A 24,534-nucleotide genomic window follows, 5' to 3' on the forward strand; every position below is an offset into this window, starting at 1 on the left:
TTCACACTGCTGATAATTGAGATGGCAAATGACAAGATAAGCACAATCAGCAACAAAAATAAGTCATGATGCTCCAACCATTTGGGATCAGCTATATGAATCATTTTTCATCATTGAGATCAATACATTTTTTAAATTTTTTGCATCATTAAATATGAATCGGTTCACTTGTGCATGTCAAATAATATCTTATTTTGACAAGTTGCTAGGAAACTGTCATCTATATCAGCAAAACATACTATATGCATTTTTAACTGGATTAATCTTATGAGTATGAGAAATATGAGAAAACAATTTATGGGAATGTCTTGATATGTATATTCTATAAGAACTTTCAATGAACAGAGCCAACACATGCAGATGTGCATGTGTTGTCTTGCGGTCACTGTCACAAGTCCCCCTTTCTCATATCAAATTCTGATCTGAATTTGAAACATGAACACAAGCACACACAGTTTTCTTAGGTGGGAACAGTGCCTCTTTAGAGGCCTTTTACTAACTATGAACAATGAAAGAATGTAGCTGAAAAGAAAGTGTCCGCACAGGCGAGGGAAAGAGAAAATGCAACACACTCAAATGGCTGCTGGAGCTGCAGCAAAAGAGTGCCAGATTCAGACACACATATCTCAACTAATATACCTAGCTTTCTAACTAACCTTGTTTTCCACCCGGCTCACATATGTAAGTGAGCACCCCGTAGGATCAACAAGATCTTTTGGAGGAACCACCACAGAGAAAGATTATTCCGACTCTTTACCACCTTCCTTTTCTGAATCTGTGTTCTCGTTACCCAAACCAGAGGTAGTTTCTTCCTTGGGATTTGTTTCAGTTGTGTCTTCAAAGACAGTGTTGCTAGTGTTTTCTTCTCCCTTGGAGGAATCATTTCCTTGAGATTCTGCTGCCGCTACATTTACAATCTCATCTGTGGGAATTTCTGAATTGCCTTCAATGTTGTGAGATGAATTTTCGGCTTCTTCGGTGGGCTTAGTTTCAGAGCTCGTTCCTAAACTAGATTTGTTGCCAGCAACTTGAACCTCAGATGTGTCATCTCCTTTTGGTTCTAGTGCATCCTCATTAGACCATGATTCCGTCTTTTCTTCTTCGGCATCATTTCTGCCAGTATCTTGGGCGTCGGATGCGCCATCTCCTTTTGATTCTGGTGCATCCTCACTAGATCTTGAATCCATCTTTTCTTCTTTGGCATTGTTACTGCCAGCATCAGAAGCATCATCACCGGAGGATTCAACTGCATCCCTCTCCAAAGCCTCATTAATATTTGGCAATTCTACATCCTTTGTGTCATCGACTACAGATGTCACCGTGAGCTTGTCATCTGACTCTGTATTAGTTTCCTCAACCAAAGGACTGTCGCCAGTTGCTTCAGATTTCAAATTACTGTCGTCTTTATATTCAACTGCTTCCCCTTTAGGAACTTCGCTATTGGTTGGCATCATCGGCTCTTTTTCTTCCGTGGAACTGGGTAGATTGACAGCTTCACCCTCGGTATTTTCATCAGAGCTTACAGTATCCAGGCTATGGTGCCCGGAAGTCTCAGCATCAGAACTAATATCTCCTTGAGAATCGAATGCGTTCTTTTCAGTAGAAACATCATCAGTCGAAATCCCATTTTCTTCTTTGGAGAGGGATAGGCTGCCGTCATCTGAATTTGCAGTGTTTGTGGTATCTTCTAAACTATTGCCGCCGCTACCTTCGGTCTCGGATTTAACCCCTCCATCCAAATCAATTGCTTCATTTTCGACTTCAAAGCTATTTTTGCTGCTACTTTCAGACTCTAATTTAACCCCTCCACGGGATTCAGTTGCTTCTTTTTCAACTTCATCGGTTATTTCACCACCTTTTAATTCATTCTTGGAGTTCAAAGTCCTCTCTTCATCAGAAGTTATTGCTTCTCCAGTATCATGTTTTGCTTGATCCTGTGTAGCTGGCTTATTCTGTTGAACGGGGATCTGTTCTATATTTTCCCCATCATTTTGATCCAATACATTTTTGCTGCTCCTTTCACTAGGAAGCTGTAACATGTCCTCTTTGTCAGCACTCATGTCAGTGCTTACTGCTGAGTCTCTGCTATTGGTAATCGAATCAATATTTTCATCCTTATCGCCGAGCCGCTCTTCTTGGGTTTCTGTTTGGCTCATATTTGAGATAACTTCTACAGATTTACCTTGTTCTTTATTAGAGGATTCATTATTCTTGTCTTCAGTGTGCTGGTCAGAAGAATCAGCCTGATCTCCAGCTTCACTTGTTTCAGGAGTTTCATCAAAGTTGGTTCCCTGGTCTTCTATGATGATCACATTCTCAGACCCTGCTTTCCCTTTCCGACCAAAATCTACATCATCTTCCTGGTAAAGATTGATCTGATCACCTCCAGCATATTCATTCTTGTTGATATGGTTGACCAACCACACAACAACAGACAAAAGCAAGGTCATCTGAAGTAGTCGCTTGAGTTTAGACCCTCTATTTTGCGAGTTTCGACTGCTTGACTGCTGAAACATCACTACTCTTTTAATCTGCAAAGCTAACGACCAATCTAGACATTATTAGTCAACTGACCATGTCTAGTCAAACTGGAAAAGCATACAATCTACGTAAACAACGAATGCCAATATATCAAATTAGTCACAAGGCAGAGCACAAAGTGTCTCTCCTTTGTCTCTTTCGGAGTCTGGTTGTGACAATGAATGTATCAATAAAAGTAGGAAGAAACCAGTACATTGAGGATGTTCCAATCATAACCATGGTCATTCTTAAGAGTACATAACGGGGGAAACAGATTGATGTTCTAGAAAAGCTCTAACAAATCATTTGTTCCATTTGGGAATCAATCTATTAGGGAAGAAACAACATCTTACTTGCCAATCAATCTGGAAAAGAAACTGAAAACATACCAGAAACATGTTTTAGAGAGATAATTGAGCTCAACAACTAAACATCTCTCGTGTATCTGATGTACCACGGCACTTCGGATGAACAAATATGTTTTTAATTTCCTGAATTCAAAGTTGAATAATTTAAAACTCTACTCGACTATAGATTCTTCTTTAGTCCGAAAAAATATAGTTTTCTTTTTTCTGTGCAAGAAATTAAAATCACAACTATACCGTGCACAACAGAAGAGTAACACTGCTTACACATTCATGATGATGTGAGGGTAGGTCTCTACCAGTGATTATTACTCATTTTGATTTGGTCAATTCATCGAGAAAAGACATATAATAAGTCTCATAACTTTGTTCAAATTTCCAGTTCTAATAACTAACTATAAATCAAGAAACATAATAATTTCCAATAAGAATTGTCATGGCACACCAAGCACTTGATAAATTTCAGACTCTTAGCGAATGAGATCAAGACAATAATTCCATAAATCAGCAAGTCTTTAAAACAGGATCCTGCGAGATCACCCAGATCCTCAAAAGAACAATGCATCTTTCAGTATGTCCTGCGTATGATTTCACTGCTAAACTTGCCTCGGTTTCGAAGGATACACCTTGAGAGTAAAAGAATACGAAGGGGGAAAAAGTCGACCTCAAATTGATCGTTCTAAATCATCAGAATCAAAGCATGACAACATAAACAGGCAAACGAATTCTCGTCCCGATTCCGATCCCGAGAATGACAACCCCGTGCCATTCCACATCGTCGAGAACAAGCAAGATCTGACGAGAAGCGCCCGATCAAGAACGAATATTTTCATCAAAAGAAGTCATCTTTCAGAAGCCGAAACCCAAAAAGACTTGCGAAAGACAATAAAACCGAGGAATCGAGGGGAAAGGAAAATCTACATGAATGCAAGGCATTGTAGTCCCGAAGGAATCGAAATGGAGAAGAGAAGGAGCGATCGAACCTCAGGGGACGGAGGAGCAGATCGGAATGGGAGTCGGGTACCGCTCGGTGCCACGAGAAAGAGTCACTGCAACGTCCAAATTTAGGGAGCAAAATGGAGGGGGCGAGAGAGGGATCGGCTCCGAATGCGTTGTTATCTTTAATTAGATTTTATTGAATTATAAGCCATATAAATAAGAAAAAAGAATAAGCGATAGGATGAGGTCCAACGACTCTTCTAAAATACTTCGAGCTCACGAATTCAGTGCCGTTGGATCCTTCCATTTTGAGAATCTCGAAGCAAATATGTGCGTTTGAGCTTCTTAAAATCTCTGATAGGATGAGCTCGAGTTCATTGTAGACATAATATGCATTGAGATCCGTGGTTGCTTGGATCTAACGGTGGAAAAGCTCTCGTTCCATGTGAGGCGGAGCTTTCTTTCGTCCTTCTCGACGGCGCCAACAACTTTGCCTACGCCCACCGGCCTTGTTATTGGACATCTCACTGGAGCCCGCACAGATCTCCAATCAACAGCAGGGTTCAATTTTAATGAGAAAATAAGAAAAAATAACATAGTGCAATGAACTGACTCAGAAAGAAATATCAAATTAATAGTCGGCTGTCTTCAGCGTCCCATCTAGATTTATTTATTTTAATAATATTAAATTTTTCGATGAAAATGTAAAAATAAAGATTGGAACCTTATTCTAACTTGCAAAAGTTGATCGAATCAACGAATATTATAATTAATATAATTAAATACTATCAGTGAACTGAAGTGTTAGTACGGTTTGGTTCGATCCCGGATGCACAAGGTTGCCCACGTAAATACTCGAGTAGTAGAAGCGAGCGTCAGGTTGGGTCGGGTTCGAGTCTCACCTCGCGAACGTGGTCTCCTCTCCTGGTAAGTAACTTGTTTTTTTGTTGTCGGGCTCTTGCACACAAGCCGAGGTCGAGAGGGAGATTTCTGACCCCTTCGAAGGTAAAGTTAAAATTGAGTGGAGTGAGGGAGAGTTCAATGGTCCAAGTCTTCTGCATTGGTCAAAAGGTTATCTTTTATACTTGCGAGAGGAGAGACCAATCATACCATGATCTTTTAATAGCTATCATCTCTTTGAGAGGATGGTTTGTACCCTATGGCTGAGCACCGATCGACACGTATGGGTCGACGCCATGCAACATCGTTCCGAGTTTTACAGAACGGCTCTGTGATGTTAGGCGCCGACTTGTACAGTGCCAGATAAGATCGCTTTATCCTACGGATGAGCATCGACCAACTCGTATGGGTCAACGTCGCACGATGTCGTTATGAGATTTGCGGAATGGGACTGTGGTGTTCGGCGCTGAACAACGCGGAGGTTATGTGGTCACCTCGTTCGAGTCCGAGGTGTCACGCTGCGTAAGCCCGGAGGTCCTTTGTATACTGCGTACCATATCAAATATTATATTAATTTATTGCACCGTTTGGTTGATGTGCTTATCGGAATCGATGTAACGTTGACGATTAGATAATGACATGAAAACTAACGGTCGTGCCGAGAAGTATATTTTCTGATGGAGGGTTGCCGAGGCAGCGAGAGATCCATATTGACAACAACAACAATGGAGCTCATCAGTCAAAGACGGATGTGTCAAGAAAGGGTTCGAGAAGCACCCGATCGCAACACTTCACCATCTTTTTATCTCTGCGGCTCGACGTTACCGCATCAATGATTAGGCCTTCGGCCACTAAAACGCAGCCTTCTGTTTCCTCATGCTCATCATCTTTGTTGACTGAGCCCCATGGATGTGCTTTGGTGTCTTTGTTAGGGGAAACTGCGTCTCGGAATACAAAGTCTGCAATGCATAATGTTACCACGTATTTACAGCCGCCTTTGAGAAGATGATACCAGCAACAGCAAACAATCATCTCATCGGAGTTGATCTAACATTAATCGATAATATTAATTCTAGATGAGGATGTCAATCCTTGATGCTATTTATTGAGATTCTAAAATAATAATACGATCCAATATTGGTTGACCTATCATCCCAGAGCTATTAAATGCAAGGCATTTTGTTGATGTGGGTTAGGAGCAGCTTCTTGATCCTGCTGTAGCTGTAGCTGTAGCTGTACCATTCATGTTTGTTCAGTAATAAAAAGAGAGTTTCTTTGATTTAAATTGCACTCTAATGTGAAGAACCACTTGTAAAGCAAACAATGAATGATAAGTGAGATGATGATCACTTATCCAAACAGTTCCAGGTTGGGAATAGATGGCATCGTCAAGCAACAGGCAGTATATGCCAAGAGCTAAAAGGGAGATCTGACATGCACTTTGTTTCAATTCAGCCACACAAAGTCTTCCTTTACTTTTTGCTTTACTCAGAAAAGAGAGAATGGTTTGCACAATGCAAGGTCTTTTGTTTCTGCTTTAGCCTTCCTCATGGATAAGATTGCGGCCATCCAACAGCAGATTCCTGCAACACAGATCCACCTGTAGTTTTTTTTTGTTTGTGAGTAGCACATGGTTGAGGCTCTCATGCCAAGTTCTTGATCCTGCATGCTTACTGTCAATTATTGGTAGCTCTTCTGCCTAAGGAATGAGTATATCTGAGTTAATTCTTATTGTGCTTTAGAGGAAAATGGGATTGAGTTATACAGAGAGACTAAGAGTAGAAGAAGCTTAAATCTTTTAAATTTTTTTTTAAATTTTTTTATAATTTTAAAAATTCTATGTGTTTCGTTACGTAACATATGTGGTTTATATAGTTTTAAAGATACATTAGATTGATTTATATTCAAAATGAATTATTCTCTTTTACGAAATATTTTTAAAAATTAATAATTAATTTGACTTATCTTTTCATAAATATTTAATCTATTTTTTTTTCTTGATGAAATTAATCTAATAATTTTAATTACAAGAATATATAATATCAACAGCATGAGAAGTCACGAGGGAACTGTCTTACAATGTGCTTCGTTTGTCATTAATACACACTAATTTGAAGGATGAGAAGGTCTCTATTATTGGAACTATATATGACATGTTTTATACTTAGCTTGATTTACCAAACTTCATGTGATTAATATTTATACTTAAAATCTTAATCTAATACTGACTACCATATCCACTTACTATGAGTTTGAAAGATTCAAAATCTATTCCTTTGTACAAATTATAATACTTTCACACGATTCGAAATCTCATCCAATAAATTTTTTCACCTAAAATATGAATCTAATGATAATCTCTTCAAAGGTTAAAGATTTTATTAAGATGTTAAAATAGTTTGATTAATAAAAAATCTTTAAATTCTGTCTTTATCATTTATCCTTCAAAAAAAATTTATAATGAAATAAACAACACCCAACAGATGCCCAATGTATGGCTTTCTTTTTTGTTGTGCTATGCTTTCTACTGCCACCACCAGTAAGGGCATATGTTGGGAGAACCAACCCACTGGATCACAACTGTTCTCCACTCAACAGATTAAATGGATTCATTCCCTTGTCTTGAAACAATCATAATAGTTCACAAGATCAACTTAGTACTCTCAAATGTTGAGACTGGTTTGAGCTTCAATTATCTGTTTAGAGTCATAACTGGATACTACTATACAGGTGCAAGCAATGATGGACTAATGTTCCCAACTTGAATCATATTGGCTTGCTTTAGGAAGCTCAACATACAATCTTTAGGATGTGGTTTGAAAAGCCTGCTTGAGCTCTGGGCTTTACTTGAGCAAAACAAAAAGGTAGAAAAGGGGGACACAGTTCTTCTTCGCTTGGCCATTAAGCTTTGAGAGACCTAACTGGCTGACCATGTAAAACAAGAATAATTGTCTTTTCTTATTGCCTTTTTCTCTTCCTTGCAAAGTTGGATTACTACAATCTTTAGGATCACAGTCTAAAAAGAAACTAAAGTTTTTTGGGGTTCTTCAAGCCAAGCAATTTAACTTCTTCAAACTTGGATGCCAAGTTAAATGCTTGCCATTACAAGCTCATACTTTTTTTCACAGTTACTATAAACACCAATGAACTTATTTCATGCTTCTGTTGAATGCTGTAGTAGATCAATAATTTTTTTTTTGTATTATAGAGATGGAATTCGATACTTAGACCTTAATATACGACTCGATCAATTAAGATAATTAACATCCTCAAAATGATGGATATGGAATTCGATACTTCGACAAAGTCTTCATTAATTAAGATAATTAACATCCTCCAAATTCATCAAATAAGATTTCAAATCCTCCCATTTGGTACATCACCAACATACTAATATATTAAATTTTAAAAATAATGATGTTATGATTTTATCTCAATATCTTATCATCAATTAAATTAATTGATACCTTCAAAACTGGATTATTTTTCTAAAAAAATTCATATTTTAGATATTTTCTAAATAATATCCTCATTTTATTTTATTTTTTTAACTGCATCCCTAATTCAAAAATATCAAAACTGCCCCTCTCCCATCCTCATCATCACTTTCATCATAAACAGTCCCTTCTCCCTTCTCCTCCCTTTTAATTGCTCATCCTTCTCCTTTTTTTATTTTTCTCATTGTGTATCATTTCCTCCTCCTTTATCGCAATCGACCCTTTTCTCTTCTCCTTTTCTCTCCTCTCCTCCCCTCATGGGCATTAGGTGGTAGATGATGAATAATGAGAGATGATCAAAGTGAAGGAGAAGAAAATTTGATTTTTTAAAATTAAGAGCATGATTTAAAAAAAATAAAAATAAAAATATTGTTTGGGAAATTCCCTTCTCATTCTCCTCCTCATCCCTCCTTCCCCGCCACCCATGCTCTCCTCCTCCTTTTTTTTCTTTGTCTCCTTTTTTTTTTCTTTCTTTTCCTTCTTCCCTTTTGGATGACAGGTGATGAGCGATAAATAATAATGAATGATAAAAAGGAAAGAAAAGTTAATTCGTGTCGTCTCCTCACTTCTCCTCCCTCGAGAAGACAAATGATGAAAATTGAAGAGGAATAATTTTGATATTTTTTAAATTAGGAGTATGATTGAAAAAAAATAAAAATCAAAATATTATTAAACAAATTAGAGTGTTTTTTAAGAAAATCATCCTTTTCCAACTTCTTCTGCCCACAGATTTCATGCAATTATTTATTCACGTTGAACAACCAAAGAGAGAGAAAGAGAGAGGCCTACTGAAACAGTGGTGCAACTTTTCCTTCAACCATCAAGGAGGTATGCCTGTAGGTGTCTTATCACATCTATTTCTGGGCCCACAAGCCTCCCACGTGGCCTGGTAAGTACCGCAACCTCATTCCAGCCATCTCTCTCTCTCTCCCATCAAAGTCTAGAAATCAAACCTAAACACCATACGGCTTCTGGAAGCTTCAGTATTAGTATCAGTGCTTAGAGAACTTCTGAAAGCTTCTGAAACGGGTCGGTGGACACAGCCGCCATTTCTGAGAGCTTCTCACTGGTGGAGGGCTTTCCAGTAATTGCAGCATCAATTATTGCAGAGAAGAGCAACCCACCACGATCACCTTCTTCTGCCTTTAAATACTCTTCCCTGCCTTCCCCTCTCTCCCTCGTGAATACCATTGAAGACAACCAAACTCTCTCCTCTCCTCATTCTCTTATCTTCTCAGACCAAACTTCTCAGAATCCCCTTTGAAGGAACGAGAACAGTGAAATGAAGCCTTCCTTGACCAAGCGTCTGTGGCACATGATAACAGCTGCTTACTACATGCTACGTAAGGGCCTCACCAAGCACAGGCTCATGATGGATCTCCACCACCTCCTCAGACGCGGCAAGCTCGCCGGAAAAGCCGTTGCGAACTTCGTCGCCTTTCACCACCACCACCGTGACCACCACATTGGCGCCGACATGTACTCGGCCTTCTCGTCTCGATACATGGACACCGACCTCTCCTACTACGACCCCAACGAGGTGGAGTTCAGCTGCAGCAACACCCCTTCCTACCCCTCCTTCCTCCTCGCCGCCAAGCGGAGGAACCGCCACCGTCACGACCGATACGACTTCGACTTCGCGGCGGACGACAAGGAGCTTGAAATGCTGAACTCGGAGATGTCCGACGCCGAGTCGTCGTTCGTGGCGTCGCCATCGCCAGCAGCGGTACGGCAGCCGAGGATAACCGACTCGCCGTTCCCGACAAGGGATGAAGACGCGGAGGCCGACGGCCGGGTGGACCAGGAGGCGGAGGAGTTCATCAGGCGGTTCTACGAGCAGCTTCGTCTCCAGCAGAGCGTCCCGACCACGCCGGAGTGCCACTGCCACCGCCGTCGCAATCCAGCCTGATGCAGCTTTCACCATGGAGCTCGGTTACTGTGAACGATGAGATCATGTGTAAAGAGCAGCACACCAGTCTTCCTTGTTCAGAGCTTCTCCTTGTTCAGAATAAATAAATAAATAAATATATTATTGATAATATATTCTGAATTTTTATAAATTATGTTATGAAATATTGATCTCACAAATCAATTGTATTGGAGAAGTGAACAAAATCAAAATATCCAAAAGAAAGAGATGTAAATTTATTTGATGTGAAGTTGTGAAAGAGAAAGGGTTGGAAACTTTTGCTTCATGGCTTCACTCAATCACCTAAGATTAGCTCACAAAGATTACATATTAATGCTACCTCTTTCTCTCTACTTTGTACTCGAGCTATATGACTTTGAAGTCCGTGTTTGCGTTGGTGAGAAGGGACATAAATATTTTGTTGCCATGGACATGAATATTATAAGTTTTGTTTGGTTCGTACAGGTGAGTCATGTCTTTGATGGCCACACTACAATACAAAAGGACCACTAGGGAAGCAAATCACAGTGGTTCTTCCACCTGCTACTTTGCTTACAGGTGCTCATGAGACACATGGAGAAGAAGCATGCAATTAGCTTGCAGTGGCAGTAATAAACCATATCCCAGGCCGATGCATTGGCCACGTAGTCTTATGCCATGGCCACAAGACTTGTCTCGCTTGCATTACTTTAGTCTTTCTTCCTCCATCAATTAGCTTTGGATGCCTTCCTCTTCTTCTTCTTCTTCTTCTTCTTCTTCTTCTTTCGATGGAGTACTAACCCTACAACTTTAAAGCCTTTTAAGTTAAGTGGAGGACAGGACCTTTTTCTCTTTCCTTTGTAGAGTGGGTGAGGAGACTTCCATTGGTTGCATGCCCTACGAGAGTAATTGACCCAAATCATCTTACTAGCGCAAGGTTGATCTTTGTGAGAAGAAATGATTAACTAAATTTTATTGATAGTGTATATACATAAAAAAATATTATAAAAATATGATAATTACATGATTTTTTTTCAATCAATAATAAATATAAAATATTTACTAAACCATTTCCGAAATCACATTGAGATCATGATCTTTATTATTGATAGAATCATGATAATATGTTATCATAAATTCTATGATTTATAATTATGATAAAACATATTTTTGACATACATTAAGCTCATGATGATTTTATTATTGAAAATATATTTGAATTCACATGATATATATAACCATTATTTTATAGTAAATTAAGCTCATGCTTATCTGATTTAGTGAAAGACCACGATCCTCAAATGTGCTAGGAAACTGAAATATTAGATCATTTTATGTCCGAATTAAAATCTTTTTTATTTTAAATCACTCATAACTAATGATTTGTAATGAACTCTTAATAAATACATCTCTGAGTGTTTATTAAGAACTTAAGTGATGTAAAACTAAATAAATATTAAATTTTAATTTAAAATAAAATTATTTGGAAGCTAAAGTATCCTCTAAATTTAACTGCCATCCCATATTATATTCTACTGAAATGGATTGAGACTCTTTAAGCTTCTATGTTTTATATTTTGGTGCATAGAGATGATACTCATTTAATTTCAAAGAATGAGATCTAATCATATCCATTAAAAATGTCAATTTAGCTTGAACATAACTACTATCTAGGAAATAGAAGATTCTGAATACCTCAAATTAAAACACTCATAACTCTATGCACCAATCTCATATTAAAATAATATTAGAGGACTTAGAATAATAATAAATTTATATATAATATATTAAAAAATAAGAGATTAATTTGAAGCATAAGTTCCTCAAAAGTAACTGAAAAAAAAAGGTCTATAATCTATTAAACTAAAACTAATTTTCATCAGCATATCTGAAGACAGGTCATTATAGCAACTAATGCATAAACCAATGATTTTGGTGGGACATGAACTTTAAAACTCCATTGGCACACCACACCATGTCGCATGAGATTATGGTGTTGGCCATGGGAAACAAGGGCAGACAATGACCTAAACAAAGAGCTCTCTAATTGCATGGTGTGCAGGTGGTGGTGATGGTGGGCTGGTGTCGTATTATCGGGGAAATCATGTATGCATCTAACAAAGACTCAAAGTCTTTCCTTCTCTCAATATTTCCACATGAACAACATCAATATCGAGCTTAATTCTCTACTCTTAACAGAAAGGAAAGTTAGGACAGTATGGAGGAGGAAGGGGCTGATTTCTTGCTAAGATAGATTGGTTGGAGCGAATTAAAATCGAGGTGGATGCGATTATCATTGTCAATGTGACTCGCTTTTGAGTTTGTTAAATCTTATGAGAGCCAAGAATTATGTGAGACAAAGGCGATGGATGTTAAATTTTTGTGATCCTTTATAATTAAATAAGATATAATAATATAACTAATTAAATTCTGATGACATATATTGATCAATAAAAAAGAAATCTACTTAAAGTAAGATTCATTAGGAGATATCCTTAATGGAAGGAACTCTCCTAATTACTTATCTTAGACCCTCTGCTCTCGCATATAAATAGACAAGATCTCTAGTGACTACAAAAGAAGAGAGGTTATAGAGGATTCAATTGAGGGATTACAGTCTCTCTCTCAACTCTTCTCTCTAATCATCAATAGGTGGTCCTGTGAAAGGATAGGAAGAGAGAAGAATCTAATTCTCTTTAAGATTGACAGTGATCTTGGATTTAAAGACGGTGCCTTTGCAAATCAAAACAGAGATCTCTTTTTCAGATGGCATCAAAAAGTACGTACTGTAAAGCCAGATCTAATTATATTTGATTTCAATCTTGGCATAAAAGATCGTTTCCAAAATTAATATAGCATATTACATATTTTTATGCTAATAATTGATCTCAAAGCCTAAGTTCTTGAGATCAAATGTATTAGATTTATTATTTTTATTTATGATGCATGAATGATCACGAAGCAACAATGGTCGCCATCGACCTTGCTGTGTATAGCCAGCAAATCTACAGGCAGCAAAGGCTGCACTAGGTAGCATAGCAAGCGACAATTGTATGTGGGCAGCCCCGCACCTATGCGATGGTCGCACGTGGACAGAACTCGCATCCATACGGTGGCCGCACGAAGGTAGACAGCCTCGGTAGGGGCTGCACCCATGCGACAACCGCGTAGGGGCATAAGCCGCACCCAAGCGATGGCGGTCGCGTGCATGTAGGCTGCGCCCAAGTGGCAGCCACACTTTGGCAGCAGCCATGGTCAGTTGTGCCCATGCGACGACAGCCACTCGCGAGCACAGGCCACGCATAGGCAACAGTCGTGCATCAGTAGGTTGGCCGCATCAGCGGACATAAACCACGGTGGTGACGACCATGAGCAAGCGCAGGCCATACCAACGACATCCGCAAAGGCGATGGGGGCGTTGCAGATCAGATTTTTAGCAAAAATTATAGTTTTGCCCTAGGGTTTCCTTTTGGTTAAATTATAACTTTGCCTTTTGTATTTTATTAATATCCTTTAATTCTTTTGATAGTTCTACCCTTTACAAATCTCATAATTCCAATTTATATCCTGTCAAATATTTATAGTTTTACTCTTATGAAATTGAGAATTTCTAATTAATATTCTTAATTATAAAATTAATAAATATGATTTATTATAATTATGATTGAATTTAATCATGATTATATTTTGATTATTTGATTGGATTTAATTTTAACTAAGAAAACTATAAATTATAGTTTACTTTTATAGTTTTCTCATGTGAATTATTGAGTATATTTTTACATGTGGTAAATAAAATTTAATTATTGTTCTTGGATATTCATTTGGTTATTCACATGTATATATTTGAAATTATAAAATAATGTTCATCTTTCACATGAAAGCATGATTTATATATTATCATGATTATCATATGAGTTTTTTTGTTTGCTAATTAATGTTCAATAATTATTATGATTGTTATTCTATTATTGAATTGCTTAGTATAAATTAAATTAAAGAAATTTGATGAATATTATTTTTAACTCGTCTCCCTAAGTTTTATCTCACTTGTAGTTGCCAAAGTGGCTTGGGATGATAGGCTTTTGTGATGTAAATTATAATAAAAATTTTATTATTTATAGAATATTTTAAATTATATTTTATACTATTGTATTGGTCTTATAGCCACTAAAGTGACCTAGATCAATAATTTATAAAATAACATTAAGGAATCAGCCCTAAATGACATCAAGGAAATAATATTCACAATGACACGTAATTAGGAGATTTAGATAATTTCAAAGGAGAATCTACTTCAAATAATTATATGATAGAGTAGGATGATACTGTTTTAGATATCCTTACAATTTAGGGTTGTATACCCAAAGGTAATAATACTATTTTACAAGGATGGTATCAGTCTTCCATAGATGATCTTGAGTGAACATTAGATATATTATTATTTCACCCAAAGGTGTAATATAGATTATTTCAATAGTTCATCAAAATTTTAAAACCTCAAAGCATCAATATTATTTTACACTAGGCATATTAGATCTTGATTTAGCATTGCTTGTTGAAAAGTCTATAGACTTAATCGATGAAAGTACTATTGAATAAGTTAATGAAATGAAGGCTTGGGATATATCTGATAGACTTAGTTCAATGTTCATAAGAATAACGATTGCAAATAACATAAAGGTTTCATTATCGATTGCAACTAGCGTATAGAAATATTTAAAGGTTATTGAAGACATATTTAAATCTGTTGATAAGTCATTGACCGGTACACTAATGAAAGAACTGACTATGGCTCAATATGATGGCACTTGAGGAATTCAGGATCACATCCTCAATATGGCTGATAAAGTTATAAAACTTAAAGCATTAGGCATAAATATTGATGAGTCTATCCTCATGCAGTTCATTCTCAATTCTCTTCCTTCTCAATTTGGCCCATTTAAGATTCATTATAATATAAATAAGGATAAGTGAGATTTGAATGAGTTAACTAGTATGTGTGTTTAGGAAGAATTGAGATTAAAGTAGGAAAGTTCATATAATGTCATAACTACTACTCAAGGAGTTGGTAACAAGAAAAGAAAATTGAAAGATCATCCATCAAAGAAATTTGCCAGGTTTGAAAATGTTAAATAGACTAATGAAAAAAAAACCTTTATAGTAAATTATTTCTTTTGTGGCAAGAAAGGACATGTAACGAAGGATTGCATTAAATGCAAGATTTGGTTCAAAAAGAAATGTATTAACTTATGTTTCGAATCAAATATTACAGAAGTTCCTTCTAATAGTTGGTGGATTGATTTTGGTGCTTCAACTTATGTTACCAATAATATGTAGAGATTTCTTTCAATCCGAAAACCAAAAAGACATGAAAGATTCATCATATTGGGAAATCGTCTCAAAGCGAAAGTGATATCAGTGGGGACTTATCGTCTACGCATAGAAACGGGTCATCTGATGGATCTTGTTGATACATGTTATGTTCCTATTATTTCTAAAAATTTAGTTTCCCTATATAGAATTGATGAGTTAGGATATTACCTTTGTTTTGGTAATGGTAAACTCAGTATATTTTATGATTCAATAAAAGTTGGTTCTTGAATTATATATGATGGTTTGTATAGAATTAATTTGAATCTTGAGTTTGAAAAGACATTAATGATCCTACAATCTAAGTAGATTGAAATATAATTTCAATAATAAAAGATCTTCTATATTATGGCATAGACGACTGTTGTATATCTCCAAAGAAAGAATTGAAAGATTAGTGAAGGATAATATTTTGGAATATTTAGACTTCACTGATTTTGATGTTTATATAGATTGCATTAAACGAAAGCAAATTAAACATATAAAGAAAATATCACAAAAAGTAAAAAACTCCTTGAGATTATTCATACTGATATCTACGGACCACTCTAATTCCTTGATTTAGTGAAGAAAGATATTTCATCACATTTATAGATGACCTGTCTAGATATGACTATGTTTATCTAATATATGAAAAGTCTCAGGCCATTAACACTCTTGAAGTATACATAAATAAGGTCAAGAGACAATTAGATGGTTTAGAATGATGTTTAGGAACTCGTTGAATTGCTCAATAATTGTAAAAAAGTCGGTTGCAAATAGGTTTTTAATATAAAACATGACTCAACGGGCAATATTGAACAATATAAAGCTAGACTTATGGCCAAAGATTTTTTTCAGAAAGAATGCATCGACTATAATGAGACTTTTTCTCTAGTTTCTAGAAAGAACTTATTGAGAATCATATGACATTAGTAGCTCATTATGATCTTGAGTTACATTAGATGGATATGGAAATAATATTTCTGAGGATCTAGATGAGGAAATTTATATAGAATAATATAAAGGATTCATAGAAAAGAGAAAAGAAAGTTTGCTTTGTAAACTTAAGAAATCCATTTATAACCTTAAACAAGCTTCTAGACAATGATATATAAAGTTTCATAATACCATTACTTTCTTCGAAATTTAAATAAAATACTATGGATCAATGCATATATTTAAAGGTAAGTGGGAGCAAATTTATTATATTGGTCTTATATATGGATGATATTTTACTTGTCAATAATGATCTTGGTTTATTGCACGAAACTAAGATATTTCTCAATAAGAATTTTAAGATGGTTGATATGTATGAGGCAGCCTATGTTATTGGCATTGAGATATTCAGGGATAGATCTCAAGAATTATTAGGATTGTCTTAGAAATGATATATTAATCGTATCTTGGAGAGATTTAATATACAGCTTTGCTTAACTAATGATATACCTATTACTAGAGGTGAAAAATTCAGCTAAAACTAGTGCTCGAAAAATAACTTAAAAAAGAATCAAATGAAGAATATTTCTTATGGGTGCATAGTTGAAAGTCTATTATATGCACAAACCTGTACAAGACCAGATATCGATTTTATAGTTGCAATGTTGGGAAGATACCAAAGCAACCCAGGAATGGAACATTAGAAAGCTGCAAAGAAAGTAATGAGATATCTACAAGGGTGAAAGATTATATACTCATATACAAGAGATCAGCTTAAAGTGATAGGATATTCAAATGTTGATTTTGCAAATTGCCTCAATAGTAGGAAGTCCACTACAGGATTTGTATTCAAGTTAGTTGGTGGGACAATTTCTTGGAAATGTGCAAAGCAATCACTTATTACATCATCAACAATGAAAGCTGAATTTGTGACATGCTTTGAGGCCACAAATCAAGCTTTATGGCTGCAAAATTTCATTTTAGGACTTGGTGTGGTCGACTCAATTGTCAGGCTACTGAAGATATTTTGTGATAACACCATAGCAATTTTCTTCTCTAAGAATGACAAGTACTCTAGTGGTTTCAAGTATATTGAGATAAAGTACTATGCGGTTAGAGAAAGAGTTCAGAAACAACAAGTGTTAATTGAAAACCTTAGCACCACTATGATGATTGCTGATCCATTGACAAAAGTTTTATAGTGTAAAATATTTAAAGAATATTTCTTAGAATAGGGCTTGTAAGCAAGTCATAAAAGATATGATGATACATGTATAAGTGGATACTATTATTGATATTTTTTTTGCTTAAATAAAGTTATTTATTTCTACTATGCTGTTTACATTTATGTTTATACATATTATAGTTGAATGTAATAACATAATTATCTTGACCAAACAAATTACAAGGGTCATTATGGATTATATTATGAAAGACTAATAATGTTATGGTATATAGAAGAGAGTATAACATTGATGATATACAACCACTATAACTCATATTGATAGTTGGACTTAATATAGTATTATTGTATTTATTGGACTTATTGGTTTATTTAAAAATTCATGGCCATATATGAAATACTTTTTAAAATTCTTTGGAATCCAATTAGATAAAATTATTTTTAAACAAATTTTATTTTATTTATTATGATTTTAAATTTTTTTTATATCTTATCAATTAATGGGCCAAGTGGGAGAATGTTAGATTTTGTAGCTCTTTATAATTAAATAAGATATATATAATATAACTAATTATATTTTAATGACATATATTAGTTAATAAAAAAAAAGTCAACTTAAAATAGAATTCCTTAGTAGATGCCCTTGATGGGAGGAACTCTTCTAATTACTTATCCTAGACTTTCTGCTTTCACCTATAAATAAACAAGACCTCTAAGTACTACACAAGAAGATAGGTTACGCATCTCATAGATGATTCAGTTGAGGGATTACAATCTATCTCTTAACTTTTCTCCTTAACTATTAATCTAGGTGGTCTTGTAAAAGGATAAGAAAAGAGGAGAAGGTTCTAGTTCTCTTGTAGATTGACAACGATCTTGGATCTAAAGATGATACCCTTGCAGATCAAAACAGAGATATCTTTTTCAGATGGTATCAAAAGATACACATCTTAAAACTAGATCTAATTATATTTGATTTCAATCCAGACATAAAAGATTATTTCTGCATTTAATATAGCATATTACATATTTTATGCTAACAGCGAAAGTTGGAGCTCGCGAAGCAATGCAGCCAGAGGACGAAGAGTGCCAGGTTTCTAGTGGGTGGGATGAAGAGAGCGGGAGGGGCTGAGGAGGAACCCCACGGCGAAGAGCAATGACGCCATTTTTGCTCCGCGATCACATGTGTGTGATGATATGTGGTGATGGTTGGTAGTGTGTTATGTAGTTGTTAGTGCTTACCGTTTGGTTTGACCTCATGTGCTATCTCAAACAATGGACCGGTCGACTGGCCCAATAAGATTTTCGGCTCCCAATTAGGGCTCATACCCATCAACATGTGGCCCATAATTCATGGGTGGAGGGTAATTTTGTGATTTCAATTTTTTTTTTTCTTTAGAATTTTCTTTTGGAGAACACTCTTTACAATCCCTCCTTTTTCTTTTGTTATTTATAACCTCATGTTAATAACTTTTAATATTCCTAATTTATCTCTTTATAAATAGACATGTACATCTTTAATTTATAACTGATTCTAATAAAATCTTCTTCACTCCTTACCTCTTTTTTTCCTTTCTTTTGTTTATTCTTCTCATTCTCCTCCTCTTAATCATTGAAAGTGACCTAACGAAAAAAAGATAAATATATTTTAATATTTATAATTAAGGGTTTTACTATATATATATATATATTAATATTTCTTATTAGGAGGATAATTCTACATGTTAAGAGACCTATTCATCTAACTTGCCTAACTATTGTGATCTATGAGTAGGTTTGACACAATTTATAATTCCATGTGGATCCAAACTCTAGTGATAAATGTAGATGTATAAATGATTATAGACTGATCTCTAGTTTCAAACCATAAATTGGTTTTCAACTTCTAGTACATGTTCACTAATTTGTGACTGGCTATTAATTCATGCAAGTCTAGCTAATGAGAAAAAGTTTGATTTGATTTAAGCATCAACTCTTTTGGATCCACAGTAATTACTCTTTCATGTCCCCTTGTCAACACAAAGTATCTGAAGTTTTGTAACTGATCTTAACATTAAATTGGAGTAGCATTAAAGGGGTTAGAGTGCTATTATCTTAGGAGTCGTATCGAAGAGGTTTATTTCTTTTATAGATATTCTATATATCTTTAGATTTTAAGTGAGAACAAGATGTGAAAAATACTTTGATTCCTCTTGAAAGAAAGATATAAATTATTTGATGTTAATAGGAGAAGATATATAAAGAGAATTATGCTTGAGTGAGGATAATCCAAATCTTTAATTGATCTCATATAATGAAAAATTTAATTTTCGTCGGATAGACGAAAGTTACCAAATCATTTTAAATAGGAAAAATGATGTTGATAGGTTTATTAGAAAAAAAACTGAACTATCATATAATAATTCTAAAATGTTATTATCTGTAATATTTTGTAATACCAACAATAGAAAATTTTAGCCACACCTTTAGAATTCCTGAAACATATTAGATAATTCAAGAAGGACGAATTAATCATCAAGAGGGGAAGCACAGAAATTTGTCGGTGTGATGCAATGAACTTAGAAAGTGAACATATACCAACAAAAACACCTATTAAAGGGTTTTTATTTTATAATTACCCTAAATATTGTAGAGGCTCCTTTTTGAATTCTATCACCTCCAATTACATAGACCTGGCAAACATGATAAGAAAAAAAAAAAAAAGATCAACATATGTGATTAAGATTAAAAACTTTAAGATCATCAGCTTTCAATGACAAATCATAAAAGAAACAATATTAATCCACCGAGTAATGAAATGGCACTCGGAAGGATCAATTTCCAGAAGCAAAAGAGACAGCTTCAAAAACGAGAGCAGGGATTTAGCCTATATGTCGATCATGAAGAACTCACCTTCTGGGCAACTGTATCCATCTATTGGCTATTGATTCATGTCCATGCTATTGGCTGCCAATTCGGTCAAACTTCTCCTGCCTATTGGAGTATACAACTCTCATTGGTTAAGGCTTAACCGATAGAGCTGTGTTAGGTTATCATTTTTATTATTCCATAAAGCTAAAGATGATAGAAACTAAGGGTTTTTAAGGTGATGGCAGAGTTGTTGTCAACATCTCGCTCTCTTAATCATTCATCATCACAACATATGTCATAATATTTTAACCACAGTTCCATAAGTTTTCATATGAGAATTGCAAGGCTTAAACTTGCACACAACTTAAATCCAAATCCATGCACTTACACAATACAAAACAGATACATCCATAGTGTCCACATATAACAGCAGCGATATATTGAGCTCTCAATTACAAATAAGTTCACCAAAGACGTCCCACTAATGGATTATTACATCACAAATCTCAAGAGTTTGAACCATAAACGATTTATTTTGTTGCCTTGGCATCTAAAAGATTTTAACAACAAGGATATGAGCAACCACAACTTAGTAAACACCAAAACTCATATATTAAGCAAAACTTATCATAGATGCATTTTATAAAACTATACACAAATATTAAACCCTCTTCTATGCTTAAATAAAGAACAAACATGCTTTTCAAATCATACCTTTTTAGCATAACAAGCACATAAAATAACATTATCTTCGAAAACATTTGCATAACAAAACATAAGTAGATATATTTCTTTTTAATGCAAAGATTATCATTAACTAATTATGTATAACTAAGCTTTCACATCTAAATTCATCGGTAGTCATAACTATAACAAAGGGCATACATTAAAACAAAAGTCAAGAGTGCTAATGGCTATGGTCATATTGTATCATGGTGACAAGGATCAAAATCATATTTAATCTCCATGGTATAGATAATACATTAATCTTTGTGTCAGACCTAGAAGAAATTATTTTATGCACTTATGACCAATGTATAACCTCAGTTGCTAAGGTCTAAATCAAAACCAACTAATTGAACAATTAACTATTATTTGAAATAACATATTGACATATTCTTCCAATGCATAACTCATTGCATATCATTTGAAATATGTCCAACAATATAACATTAAAAAATATAATAATCAAAAGCCAATTTAACCTTTGCAAATCACATAACTTCCTTACTAACAAATATATATTATTAAATTTGGAAACAAGTTAGACAAAATCATTGGATACTTACCTTAATCATAGATTATTATAACTAATATAGTGATCGACACTCTCCTTCTTTTCCTAAATCATTCAAATAATATAAACCAATCCAATGATCAATCATAATCTTTTCTTTCTTATCTAATAATGATTATTATTAGATAAGATATAGCATATTTTTAAACTATATCTTCCTATGGAAGACTTGGTGTATGTTCTCTTCTTTTTTCTAATATTTCTCTGCTTTAAAATCATGAGCCAACTCTTGCATGATGTTACGATTATGCAAACATCAAATAGAAGAAGCCTATAAGCAACCTCATTACATAGAAATTGATCGGTACCTATCTTCAAACACCATAAATATAGCAGCCCATCTTTACTTATATCAACAACATATTTTTTTTTTTCATTAATCACAGTCGACATCTACGGATCTAAAAATATCATATAAATAAAAAGTAGAGTGACGATAGACCTTCTTCCCAACGATCGCCTTGGCTCATTCATAATAAAAATTTTAGAATTAAAATCTAAACAATTGTTGAAAAATTAAATGCCATTGCACCCAAACCCGATCATACATATCATCAATCATATGGAAATAAGCTTGCCTCCACGCGTCTTTGATGAAAAGAATACCACAAAAGGTCCAAAATCCCATCACATATCCTAGTACCATGCTGATATAGAACCATAGCCACTCGAGAATCTTCTTCTTGTACTCTTGTATAATATTTTGAATTATTTTATTATTAAAACAACTTTTGAAAATTAGTGGTCCACATAAGTCAGCATTGCCCATATAGATGGATGGATCAACGAAGGTTTGGAGTTGATGACCGGATGGTATCATTCCCGAAAGATTATTATACGATAAATTTAAGTAGCTTAAGAAATATAAAGCTGATAAGCTCTCAGGAATGCTGCCAGAAAGATTGTTTATCGATAGATCAAGAGTTTCCAATGATTCCATTCCTCCTATCTGCCGAGGGATTTTCCCTTCTAAATGATTTCTTGACAAATTTAAGTTCTTGAGTCCTGCAAGATCTCCGATTCCTTTTGGGATCTCTCCGGTTAGACTATTGTTCGAAAGATCCAAACTTTTCATAAGTTGCATGCTGCATTTTAAATAATAAAGATCTTGTCCCTTTGTAAAGACATCTAATTCATAAGAACAAAATTCATAATATTGTGATGTCGATCTCATAATATTTAAATTACCAATGTCGTGAGGTATTGAACCAGAGAAGTTGTTATTCGCAAGATCCAATATTTGAAGCTGTTCTAATTGAGCAAGTTGCCAAGGAATAACTCCTGAAAACATATTTAAACGTAGACGAAGCACTATCAGTTGTCATAGATTTTCTTCCATCCATAGCGTTATACTTCCGACGAGATTATTTTGAGCCAGATCAAGAAACTGTAACTCTGTACAATTTTTCAATGACAAAGGAACGTCACTTGAGAAACTGTTATTTTTCAGTTGCAATAGCCAAAGCTTACTTAAAAAACCGATCGTTTGTGGAATTTCACCGGACAAGTGGTTGTTGCCCAAATCTAAGTAATAAAGATTTTGTAATGACTCCCCTAGACAATAAGGGATCTCACCAAGTAATTTGTTGCTCGAAAGGTCAAGGTGTTCGAGATATGTCCATTGACAGATTGTTGAAGATAAGCCACCGTCAAGCATGTTATGTGAGATTAACACAAATCTAACATGGGGCCATATCGGTAATTGCCCTGTAAAGGAATTATTGGAGAGGTATAGAGTTTGAAGTGTAGACGGTAGCTTCGTTGGTAATGGACCTTCAAATCTGTTGGAATACAAATATAATGTTTCCAACTTGGTGAACTTGAAAGAAGATGGCAGCTTGCCTCCTCCATATGTTGTTTGTTGGAAAGGTCTAAATATGTGATGGTAGAAGATGAAATATTCCAAAACCAAGCAGGCATTCTCCATGCAATTTTACAGTCTCCCAAATATAATTCTTCCATCTGTGTTTGGAACTGTATTCCGATAGATTGAGGTATCTCAGTTTCTTGAAGGAGCCGATGAATTCCGGCATGCGGATCCCGCTGAAATCATTGAAGCTAAGATCCAAGTGCTTCAGATGAGATAAAGCAAGCAATGACGAGTTCATCCTCTCACCGCGTAATGCCCAATCTTCTGTAATATTTGTGTTTCGGAGGTCCAGCATGACGACGTGGCCAGTGGTGGTGTCGCAGGCCACTCCCTTCCATGTGCAACAGTGGTGGCCTGTCCAAGAAGATAGCCGGTTGCGGGTGTCTCCGACACCAGCTTTGAAGTCCAGCAGCGCCTCCCTCTCCATGCTATAACACCCGCCTGTCACCGCTGCCCCGTGGAGGAGGAGGATGCCCAAAAGGCAGAATAACGATGATGAGAAGGATAGGGTGACAGCCATGGCGCGCAGTTTGATCTCCCTCCCTACCCACTCCTAGCCGCCACAGTCAGAAGAACAGGACGAAGGTGGAGGTGCATGCTACGCTATGCCAAATCACAAAATTTATAAGCCGGTTATGGGTGTCGTGGATGCCGGCTTTGAAGTCCAACAGTGCCTCCCTCTCCATGCTGAAACACCCACTTGTCACCGTGGCCCGGTGGAGGAGGAGGGCCAAGAGGTACAACAACAATGACGAAAAGAAGCGTAAAGGGAAACCCATGGCGCGCAGTTTGATGTCCCTCCCTACCTACTCCTAGTCGCCACAATTAGAAGAGCAGGACGAAGGTGGAGGTGCATGCTACGCTGTGCCGAATCACAAATTTATAAGCCAACTGATGCACACAATTTCTTCCATTCCATGGTCAAATTTCCATG

At 35.6% G+C, this 24,534-nt stretch overlaps 3 protein-coding genes across 4 annotated transcripts; 1 reads left to right on the top strand and 2 right to left on the bottom strand.

The window, feature by feature from the left end:
* Nucleotides 1–455: 455 nt before the first annotated feature.
* Nucleotides 456–3,999, bottom strand: LOC103973033 (uncharacterized). Of its 2 annotated transcripts, none has more exons than XM_009387493.3 (2): nt 3,869–3,999; nt 456–2,531 (listed from the first exon to the last, which is right to left on the bottom strand). In XM_009387493.3, exon 2 carries the CDS (start codon nt 2,514–2,516, stop codon nt 741–743), a length of 1,776 nt encoding a protein of 591 aa, XP_009385768.2. In that variant the 5' UTR covers nt 2,517–2,531; nt 3,869–3,999; the 3' UTR covers nt 456–740. The 2 variants fall into 2 exon arrangements, with proteins under 2 accessions (XP_009385768.2, XP_009385767.2); XM_009387492.3 differs by having other exon boundaries at nt 456–2,539; nt 3,869–3,998.
* Nucleotides 4,000–9,421: 5,422 nt separating this feature from the next.
* LOC103973034 (uncharacterized) lies at nt 9,422–10,271 on the top strand. Its single transcript, XM_009387494.3, has one exon. It carries the CDS (start codon nt 9,504–9,506, stop codon nt 10,128–10,130), a length of 627 nt encoding a protein of 208 aa, XP_009385769.2. The 5' UTR covers nt 9,422–9,503; the 3' UTR covers nt 10,131–10,271.
* A 13,330-nt stretch (nt 10,272–23,601) lies between these two features.
* LOC135671150 (receptor-like protein EIX2) lies at nt 23,602–24,120 on the bottom strand. Its single transcript, XM_065179101.1, has one exon. The coding sequence runs from the start codon at nt 24,118–24,120 to the stop codon at nt 23,602–23,604; it is 519 nt and encodes a 172-aa protein (XP_065035173.1).
* Between the last annotated feature and the right edge of the window lie 414 nt (nt 24,121–24,534).

This window comes from Musa acuminata, unplaced genomic scaffold, assembly GCF_036884655.1.
Source record: "Musa acuminata AAA Group cultivar baxijiao unplaced genomic scaffold, Cavendish_Baxijiao_AAA HiC_scaffold_1138, whole genome shotgun sequence".
NCBI lineage: Eukaryota > Viridiplantae > Streptophyta > Magnoliopsida > Zingiberales > Musaceae > Musa > Musa acuminata.